This window comes from Pisolithus orientalis, assembly GCF_024613125.1.
Source record: "Pisolithus orientalis strain OTSU chromosome Unknown F5J12scaffold_27, whole genome shotgun sequence".
NCBI classification, from domain to species: domain Eukaryota; kingdom Fungi; phylum Basidiomycota; class Agaricomycetes; order Boletales; family Pisolithaceae; genus Pisolithus; species Pisolithus orientalis.
This window is the reverse complement of record NW_026260808.1, coordinates 545,802-555,675: the sequence shown is the minus strand read 5'-3', so window position 1 is coordinate 555,675 and position 9,874 is coordinate 545,802. Positions and strand designations below refer to the sequence as shown.

Sequence of the window (9,874 nt, the reverse complement as noted above, 5' to 3'; positions counted from 1 at the left end):
CATGTTCTCACTTGCTCTTTTGTCAGTGCTGCCTCAACCATACCTCTTTCTTACCAAACCAGCTTTACTACAACATCATGACAGCCTTGAAGAACATCATTTTCTGCATTGCAAAGCAAATGTGGCTTGACTCATCCTCAAAGTTCTCCCTCCTTGATGCCAGAATGGATCAAATTGAAGTTTTGTTTGCACCTGATCCAGATGTGCAGCAGACACAACAATGCCCTTAACTGCAAGCAAGGTATCAACTGCCTTCAGTCAGCTTGCAATATCAGTGGCATCTACTTGTGAAATCCTGATCTACACCAGAGTCATCATAGGCTGAACTCGGTCAGAACATGTTGACCACTTAAACCATGGTATGTGGCAGGGTGATACCATTGTCCACAATTGCAACTTGCAGGTCATGTGGTCCAAGGGATGTGTGGCAGCAATCTCTTTTCTCTCTGCCTCTCCCTTGTTCCCAGAAGAATATGACTTCAACACTATCTTTTCCATTGAAGGCATTGACTTATTGTGTGTGTTCAGCACAGGGAAGTGTCCTAGCATCAACCAAGGGGATGAGAGCAAAGACAGGAGTATGCTGCTACTCAGCAGATTCAGGAGCAATGGATGTACCCCCTCAGTTGCAGTCCATTGATACACAGGTCAATACTCTTGGTGATGAAGAACTTCAAACTGTCAGTGCTGATGAAGACAATGAAGAACCTGTGCTTTCTTTTGAGGATCAGCTCGAGGACAAGATGGAGAATGGATTTGTTGGCAAAGACTTCATAGGTCCATCATCATCCACTGAAGCTATGATTAGGTGTCACCAAAAAGACTTCACAGGTCTGTCATCACCCACTGAAGCTGTGATAGGTGTCACCTGATGATCCATTACATCCACCTCCCCCCTCTGGCAAGGACATCCACCCTCTCAACTACCTCTTGTATAAGGGGAAGTGGGTTCATAAAGCATCTGTGTGCTGACTTGTGCTCAACAAAGATTTCTCTGCCAAATTGCATGACCAACTCCTATGTGTCTGTGGTTTCACCCCAGTCAACAAACTCACAAAGAATTTTCATTCCTCATCTGGTTCTGACTCAGGTCTGTTCTTCATTGTTGGCAATCCCTTCGTCACACTTGTCCATCTGAGTGACCACATGACTTCATTAGTGCTGGTTTGCTCCACAAGCATCTATGAAAATAGTGCTGTGTGCAATGACATCCATACCAAGACCCTGCAGGCAAATGGGTCAAAGATCAAGATCTCTGGTAACATCCTTGTGCTTGTCCCCTCTGAATCAACTCTGAACTCAAGGTCCCCTGATTTCGAGTTCAACCTGACATGGATTTGGACTGGTGCTTATCTCAAAACTTCTTCTACTGTCCCTGGGCCCACCATCACCACTCAGAAGCTGGTAGAAGTCACAGCAATTGGATCACTTGTTGAGCTTGTCAACCCCAGTGTTGTCTTGGCATCTGCCCACCTTGCTGCTGAGAAGACCAAGGAGATCAACTCTCAAGACCTTACATGGTCACTCAAGAATGAGGCCCTCAAGGTGGCAGTGGATCTCATTTGGAAATGCATGCTGGAGATGAAGATCCTGGTCTCAAACATTGCCTTACTTTGAGTGGATACTGCAAGCAAGCTGTTCCCTTACTGCATGACAGACAGTAAACTTTGAAGTCTCCTTTTCTGTGGTGATAATCTCAAACATTTCTAGGCTCTGCTGCTCTCATTTGTGAGCCAGCAACTTCACAGTTGTCATCTTCAATGGGCACAGCCCTTACAGTAATCTGTCCATGATGCAATGATTCAACCAACAATCCATGGTCCCACATGGGTGGGCATATCCTCCAGTCCATTCACAGGGTTGAAGAAATAATTGTCTCTCCCATCAATCACCTCTTCCCTTGTGGCTTCTGCAGTTGTTCTCAGCTTCAACACCCAGAGTGTATGATCAAGGTGAAGATCACAATTGTGGAGTAGAGATGGATACACACTGTCCCTACCAGGTCCAGATCAAGTTTGCATATGCAGAGAAAGGCTTGAAGAAGTGTCTGTGTCAAAACATCCCTGTGGTCTGTCCATTGTGCCCACTCCCTCCATGTGCTCAACAAACTGATTGGCAAGATGGGGTCTGGAGATACAACATGGAACAGCACCTGAACTTCTACCACTTGGAATATGTGCACCCTGGCAAGTTTTCTGGCCTTCCTCTTCTGCATGAGGTTGCTGCTGCTACCCTTCTGGATTCCTGTGAGGAGGAGAAGCTTGGTGTCCCTTAGCACCCTGCACTTACTAACATCATCGAGAAGAATACTGAAGGCACGTCCGCTGGTGAGAAGTGCAGGTCCACCAATGCAAATTCTTTTGCTGCCGGTGCTGGAGGAGGTAAACACGCTCGTCACTCGAAGTAGAATCACCATTCTCGCTTTTGCTTGCTCTGTTCAGCTTTCCCTTGCTGTGCACGTCGAAAATCCCTTTTATTCTTGCGCCAGAGTTCTCGTTTACGTCTACATTCACTCGCTGATGTCAAAGACTGCTACGTTCTTTGTCCGTTTCATGCCCTGTTGATGTTTTTCGTGCTATTGCATAGTCCCTTGTACTACCACTGCGGTGTTCGGTGTCCCGCTGATTATCAAATTCATGCGTGCTTTTAAGAAAAACAGCTGTGACAAAAGAGTGACGAATGATACTATCTATGGTAAAAAGTAACGCGTTAGGGTGGTGGTGGTGGTGCTCCCATCAATGGGCGTCAGTGTCTTCAAAGTTTGCATTGCCGTCCTCTTGAGTATGGCCAAGTATGGCTACGTGTGGCGTGCACGGAGTGACGACTCCTTGACATGATTCAACTGCTGGAACGTTTGGACCACTCTCAGTTGGACAAGGCTTGTACAATATGCTGGCACTCTTCTAAGCATCTTCCAACCATTCTTTCTTTGTCTCTGAGCCTGAAAGTATCATCAGGTAGGGGATCCCAACAAAAGGCTGCGCAAGCATGCATATGTCACGCGTCTCACAAAGAATTTGCTTGATCACGCGGTGAGCGGTCTTCGTTTGATGGGCCCATCACAGACAGCCACCCGGAGGATCAGTCAAATTGATAGCCTGTCTCGTCCATGGAATGACACGTGCGGTACACTCCGTAGCGCAAAGCCCAAAAGCTCTGAACGTGAAACTCTCCTCAGCGCTAAACTTGGCAGGGCACATATTTTCTGCTGATGCCACTTATGTATTGTCTCGCCGTACGTTGATGGCCACTTCGAATTGTGCAGGACGACTGACCTAGGGGCTTAATGGTGATGGTTCGTCTGGCATTTCCAAATGATAAATGGCTTCTGCCGTATCAATACGTCTCGTGCTAATGGCCTTATGCCGAGCAATTGTTCGGTTTCTCAAATGGCCCGAGAAAATGGAAGGCACGCTATCACCGCGCCTGGGTAGCAAAACAGCAAGGCGATGTTAACAACGATATGTTGATGAAGGAATGAGATGGAAAAACAGCAGGAAGTTGGATGGAGTTCTCATGATCAAGTGCATTTGTTGAAACAGATTCCGCCCACTACCCTGGAATGCCGCGAGTTTCGTATATGGGCACGGCACGTATGTACGGACATCCGGTGCCGCTGCTCTGCTTTACGTTGAAGCGTTGTATTTTAGCCTTATCAGACATTATAGGTGGGAATATCACTGTCTCCAATTGTGCGGAGGGCTGACTACATGGATACAATTCAGTACGCTTGCCGATCAAGTGGCGTACTGGTTCATCTCGCGTTTATAATGGGCCCTTGAATACTCGAGGCTGATCAAAACTTCCTTCGTACGTCTTCTCTTCATCGTTCGTTGGGTGCAAAGGTCCTGCAACAACTTAGAAAGCGGTTCGTTACCGTTGGTGCTCTTGACTTACGGTTCAATATCGCCGCCATGTACATTCCTCCGCTTTCCAACGTCATCCAAGCTATGCCGCGTGCTATGGTCACTGGCTACACCCCGCTTGAAAACACCAGGTTTATCTTGAATAGCACTGGGGTAGCTGGTCTCTTCGTCGGCGACGAGGCCGTTGCATCCATAGCTCTGGTTCACGTCTTCGAAGGGAGGAAGTGGTTTGGCTGGTACAACTCCCCTGGATCTTACATTATGGGGATGCGTTCTAGCCGGCTGGCCCGTTCGGCTGTTCCTTCATTATCCCGAGATAAGCGGGAACATGTACAGACCGACTTGGCCTCACTATTCGAGTACAATGGCCAGAAAGGGCCCAAGTTTAGAGCTGTTCACTCTGGAACCACTTTCCAGGAGACGAGTCATCTGGCCGCTCTATTCATGAAGGAGTGCACAGAGTTGCACTCCATCCCGATCGAAGGCAGGGAAACTCAGCCTGTCAGCGTCACCATCGCCAACCTCCATCACGTTCCCCGCCATGAGGAATGTCCCACGTTGCATAGGCGTCGTGCTCCTTTCTACGCTAGCATACCCATCCTTGTCAGCATGGGCACGTGTGTAGCGTGCGGCTGGTACGACGACTGGTTCTCTTTCGTTGTGATCCTGTTCGGCATCATCGTCAGCGGCATATCGTGCCTTGTAATCGGCTCGGGGACGTTCCGTTTTACGCATCCAGAGCCAGCGCCAGGCTCGCCTCCGGGGGATGGTATCTTAGGATGTGAAGATGGGGTTGTCCTGTTGAAAGGCCAAGAGGGAGCTGTCAACGCAGTTACGAGGGGAAGGTTCTCGCTGCTTTTCAAATGCACAGATGCTCGCCGGAGCGTCAGACTCATTCGGATGTGTTCTATCATTCTTGTGATTCAGGCCATCGCACAGCTGATCCTGGTCCCTCAGAGTTCACTCTTTGGGCAGTTCATGTTCGTGGTGTCTGTGGCGGTCTCTTGGTTGTACAACCTATGGCTGTGGTCCATCGATAAGGAGAAAGTTCAGAGAGATCTTCTGACGAAAGTCCTCGACAAACCGCACCTTACCAAGTACATTCTGGGCACCCGCACCAGCATGATGACATTCGTTCTCTTAGCTTTGGATCTGGACAATCCCGAAGAGGTCATAAATTTCCTTCTTCCTACAAACACCAGGGCCTGGCAAATATGGAAGGCAGCCGTCATTAAGCGACTTAGGAATCACGAAAAACTCGAGTTCGATGCCTCGGACTGGGACGATTCGTCCCTGTCGGACCAGGAGCGGCAGATGTTGGAGACGCTCTTCAAGGATGCCCAGGATGCGTATGAGGGCTTTCAACTGCACAGGGAACGAATCCTTCCTTGCCCGAAGATGCCCTAGGCCCGTAGCGAGTTATCCTACAAGCTTTCATGGTTTCTATTTACGGTAGTACTTTGTTCCCTGCAGCAACTCACATGGATCATTCATTCGAGCGCAGACCAGATTTCCACACGAGGATGAACGTGAATAAATGATCAGTTCAATCTGAACATGGCGTCCGGAAACATTTACTGTAATTACCTCCGCACTGAACACCTGACCCCAGCTGACTCATCAGGTCGCCAAGTGACAACTAGTAGTATCGTATTCCTCGACCGATCCCATTGACATCACAGCTACATACATACATGCTTTCCTTCATACCGAGGCGGCGTCGAGTTATTGGCGTACCCATACTGGGCGGAAAGCACTGACCCTATGTACGGCAAGTACAGTTTATAATTGTGGGTGGTGATAAATTGCGAGTAGCTGTGATGTTAACCGAACCTGCCCGACTGCCCATCTTTTCCTTGTATGAAGGTATGTGAACGTTGCAAGAGGAGTCAAATAAAAGTACTGCCAAGGAGAACTTGTCTATCAGTTCTGATGATAATCCTGTTCTCCCCTGCACCGGGCGGCCCGCAATCCAGCCACACTGTGGCTGTAGCTGCTACGCCCACGCAACTCGCTGGCGCTGTAATCATTACACCAGTCTATTAATGCGCATACACTGCGGAACCTGAACCCACGGCACATTTTTATATTCAGCGATGACTATAGCGATGACTGCAAGGCTCCACAGATATCAGACTGAGGATCGTCCATGGCAGATTATATGACTTCGCAGCTGGGGCCCTCACTCGTTTCGCTCGTGCTTTCCGGCATCCCATGTGGATGTTCACTGGTGCAGACCTACGTGTACTATAAGCTATTTCCAAAAGACAGCTGGAAAATCAGGACTCTGGTATGTTACCCATGCACTTTGTTTAACGACTCAAGTTCATAAGCTCCACCGACTTGCTCGTTGTCCATGGGCTCAAGGTCGCATTTGAGATGTATGGAACATTAATTCATGCTGTTATCCAACATCCGTCTTACCAAGCTCGAAGGACCCTCCAAATCGTACACTTGGCATCCCTCCTCCTGGGCGTGTGGCAGACGGTGATGACCCATTATGCTCAGCGCCCACGAATACTCGTCGTTGCAATGGCCGCCGTTATTAGTACAGTGTTCAGCGGACCTATCGCATTCTGTACACAGGTCGACCATCCAGTCGTGAATCAAAATCCACAGATTAAACTTCCGTTGTGTCCGGCAGGCCTTTTTTGTGTTCAGACTATACAGTTTCACGCACAAGAAAGCTCTCCCCCTCTTCTGTTCCTTCCTTGTCGTGATTCGGTTTGTGCTCACCCTGGCGGCTAGCATTTCCACAATCATGGCCAACGGATTGTCACCTCAGCCGTGGAAATGGTTTATCGTGTGCCTGCTGTTCACCACAGTATGTGCTGACACAACCATCGCGGTGTCGATGAGTTACTACTTGAAGGCGAGTGAGCCTGGCTCTCGTCAGTAGGTGATCAAAGGAAAGGATATGAATTACTTTGTCTGATGCTGGCCCTGTCTCACAAGAACTTCACGTGTGGTAGATCGGATGGTTCTCTACATCGCGGGTGAGAACAGGACGGTCCTGATACCTTGCCGATTGCTGACCCGGTCCCACCCTGTCTAGCAACGGGCATAATAACCAGGTGAGGGACATCTCAATAGTATAACAATCGTTTTAACCAAGTCTTTTGCAAGTATATCTGCACTTGCTTCTGGCATATCTGTACGTTAAATCTAACATCACCCGCTAAATTCTGAAGCCGCTCTGCAGTTCTTGGTCGCGCCTGGCGTCTGTATGTCGCATTTACATAATGTTCTATTTGACATCCTCATCACAAATATTTGCAGATATTTGGCTGGGATTCTTCATCGTCGGGTCTGGCTGTAAGTTTATCATTGCAGTCTTGACAGCTTGTCTCATATGTGATTGGTGCTGATGTCATGCAACTCCAGTGTACACCAACTCATTGTTAGCAGCGTGTGTACTCCGTGTTCCTCTGCGTTCTAATCCACATTTCAATTAATCTTTCTGGATGAACAGACTGAATGCCCGTGCCAAATTCTCTCACGAACCGCAGCACCCAGGGTCAGGAGACGGCTTAGAAGTGTCGTTGAGTAGACCCGTCGTACTAGACCACCAGACACCTGTTCAAGGACAGGTGATTTTTCAGCATATCGTCACGGAGGAAACCACATGTATTGACATATTGGCTCAGACGATCGTTTGCACTGTTCGCAAGGAAACCCTGGCGGCTGATAATGAGGAGTGTGAAGAGTTCGAAGGCGTTTCTAGACCTTGGATGTAAAAGATTTTCATTTCGAACAGTACGGCAACATTTACATCCGTACCAATCTTGGGGAAACCAAATTTGGAGTATAGCCAGTCCCTTTTCCCATTCTTCAGAACTTTCTATCTTCCTCAAGTTTGTGCTTTACTTAAGTATTCGGTCTCGGCCTAAACGAACAGTCATCCATGTGGTACTGCTGGTCGAGAAAGTCGGATTTCGCTTGTTTTGGACCCACAACTTTTTCATACACACTAGTTTACCTCTGACCTGTGCATATAAAATCCGATTCGGAAAACCAAGGTGCTGCACGAGATCGCTCTTGGTCCATGAAGACATTACAGCGGCTGGCGGTCAAGAACGTGCTGTGGTTGGGGGGGGCTTTGATTGAGTATTGTACAGCAAGCACAGGTGTGGACTGTGGCGGTAAGATCCGTAATACTTTCACTGATCAACTACCTACAGGTGCTAGTAGTATGTGCCAATGTTACAACTTCCTTTGCAGTTGAATATTCAACACTGATGCCCTCCAGACCAAGACGTGCTTTTCCTGCGTGAAAAGTTACTTCGAACTTGTACAAGGATTACGAGAAAACTCAATCACACGATATACCGCCACAGTTGGCCGGCAACACGTGGGGGCTCGCACAGCACTTGTTCATTGTCTTGGCTTGTGCCAGCGCGCGATGGGATAAAGGCCAGCTTCTGCTGGGGCCGATCGACTAAAGACTCAAGGTGGACCCCACTCCCTCCGTACCTGTCATCCGCACATCGTTAACCTAATGCCTGCCGTTCGGTCTCGAGCATTGGTTGCGGGTCCCACTCCGCTCAAACATGTTGATTTCATCCTCAATAGCGCCGCAGTAGCTGGTCTCTTAGGTGGCGAAGAGGCCCTTACGTCCATGGCAGCTGTTCACGTCTTCGGTGGAAAGACATGGCTGGGGTGGTACAATTCCCCCGGTTCATACACCATGGGTCTACGCTTCATGCAACTCGCTCGATCAGCGGTCCCTGCATATGATGATGGCGAGGTGCAGGCCGATCTGGCAACGCTGTTCGAGTACAATGGTTGGAGGGGACCCAAGTTTACAGCTGTCCATTCTGGAACTATCATGCAAGACACGGGTCATATTGCTGCTTTGTTGATGAAGGAATGCGCAGAACTAGGAGCAGCTGCCATTGCGGGGGGCAGAAAAACACAATCTTTTGGCGTTACTATTGCAAGGCTTCGTAGCCCGCCCAAGGCTAGTGTAGAGGTCCCGTCCCCCAGACCTTACGTCGTCTTCTTCGCCAGCATACCGATTCTCGTCAGCGTTTCCACCTGCGTCCTCTCCGCCGTGTACCAGGACTGGTACGGCTTTGCCATCATTTTCTTTGGTATCATTGCCAACGGCTTTGCTTCTATGGTGATCGGCTTCGGTAAATTCCAGTTCACTCATCCAGAACCTGCACCTGGTTCACCTCCTGGAGATGGCATTCTTGGTTGTGACGAGGGCATTGTTTTGTTAAAAGGAGCAGAGGGAGCGGTCAATGCGGTTACGCGGGGAAGGTTCTTCTTACTCTTCGAGTCCAAGGATGCTTCCCGAAACTTGAGGATCTGCTCCATCCTTCTCATCACTCAGTCTCTCGTGATGTTAATCCTCATATCACAGAGTTCATTCTTTGGCCAATTGATGTTCGTCATTTCTTTGGCCACTTCTTGGGGGTACAACCTGTGGCTCTGGACCTTCGACAAGGAGAAAATCCAGCGCGAAATATTAAGAAAGGTCCTTGGGAAACCAAAACTCACCAAATTCATCCTCAGGACTCGCACTAGCATGCTCGTCTTCGTCGCCCTCGCCCTAAAACTGACGGACGCTAAGGAGATCACGAAGGTTTTCCTGGTTCCCGACACTTTAGTGTGGGACAAGTGGAAGAAGATTGTGATCAAGGGTCTCAGGGATGAGCGAAATCTTGAATTCGAGGATGCGGATTGGAACTGTGACGGTTTCTCTGTGGAGCAGAAGACCTTGTTGAAGACGCTTCTTGAGGATGCCATGGTAGCATACAAGCTTTTCGATGAGCACAAGGGGGAGATTGTTGTTGACGAGAAGGAGGTTGTTGGTAACGAGGAGACTGTTGGTAGCGAGAAGGAGGTTGCTGGTTGAGCATCACAGCAGGGCATGGGTAGGAATTCCATGATATCCAATATCAATCGTACACGCGTGACTTTTTTCTTATCGGCACGAGCATATATATATACCCAGTAGAGTAGTGGTAGTCATGTCTTCTTGCTGACGCTTCGCTGTCCTG

The 9,874-nt window shown here is 48.8% G+C and overlaps 5 protein-coding genes across 5 annotated transcripts; all 5 read left to right on the top strand.

Moving 5' to 3' along the window:
* Positions 1 to 608: 608 nt before the first annotated feature.
* On the top strand, positions 609 to 1,617 carry F5J12DRAFT_895123 (uncharacterized protein; the record flags this gene model as incomplete). Its single annotated transcript, XM_051747808.1, has 2 exons — positions 609 to 831; positions 989 to 1,617. 2 exons carry the CDS (start codon positions 609 to 611, stop codon positions 1,615 to 1,617), a joined length of 852 nt encoding a protein of 283 aa, XP_051597765.1.
* A 2,040-nt stretch (positions 1,618 to 3,657) lies between these two features.
* F5J12DRAFT_271203 (uncharacterized protein) lies at positions 3,658 to 5,727 on the top strand. The gene is made up of 4 exons (XM_051738685.1): positions 3,658 to 3,668; positions 3,726 to 5,318; positions 5,371 to 5,445; positions 5,500 to 5,727. The coding sequence occupies exon 2, from the start codon at positions 3,915 to 3,917 to the stop codon at positions 5,271 to 5,273; it is 1,359 nt and encodes a 452-aa protein (XP_051597764.1). The 5' UTR covers positions 3,658 to 3,668; positions 3,726 to 3,914; the 3' UTR covers positions 5,274 to 5,318; positions 5,371 to 5,445; positions 5,500 to 5,727.
* Position 5,728: 1 nt separating this feature from the next.
* F5J12DRAFT_271204 (uncharacterized protein) lies at positions 5,729 to 7,898 on the top strand. The gene is made up of 12 exons (XM_051738686.1): positions 5,729 to 6,156; positions 6,234 to 6,247; positions 6,302 to 6,452; positions 6,511 to 6,761; positions 6,822 to 6,862; positions 6,922 to 6,940; positions 6,993 to 7,020; positions 7,069 to 7,090; positions 7,146 to 7,181; positions 7,251 to 7,275; positions 7,339 to 7,456; positions 7,514 to 7,898. Exons 1-12 carry the CDS (start codon positions 6,016 to 6,018, stop codon positions 7,601 to 7,603), a joined length of 936 nt encoding a protein of 311 aa, XP_051597763.1. The 5' UTR covers positions 5,729 to 6,015; the 3' UTR covers positions 7,604 to 7,898.
* On the top strand, positions 7,899 to 8,722 carry F5J12DRAFT_847319 (uncharacterized protein). The gene is made up of 3 exons (XM_051746377.1): positions 7,899 to 7,993; positions 8,048 to 8,056; positions 8,116 to 8,722. Exons 1-3 carry the CDS (start codon positions 7,912 to 7,914, stop codon positions 8,358 to 8,360), a joined length of 336 nt encoding a protein of 111 aa, XP_051597762.1. The 5' UTR covers positions 7,899 to 7,911; the 3' UTR covers positions 8,361 to 8,722.
* On the top strand, positions 7,900 to 9,751 carry F5J12DRAFT_271205 (uncharacterized protein). The gene is made up of 3 exons (XM_051738687.1): positions 7,900 to 7,993; positions 8,048 to 8,056; positions 8,116 to 9,751. Exon 3 carries the CDS (start codon positions 8,365 to 8,367, stop codon positions 9,727 to 9,729), a length of 1,365 nt encoding a protein of 454 aa, XP_051597761.1. The 5' UTR covers positions 7,900 to 7,993; positions 8,048 to 8,056; positions 8,116 to 8,364; the 3' UTR covers positions 9,730 to 9,751.
* Positions 9,752 to 9,874: the final 123 nt, after the last annotated feature.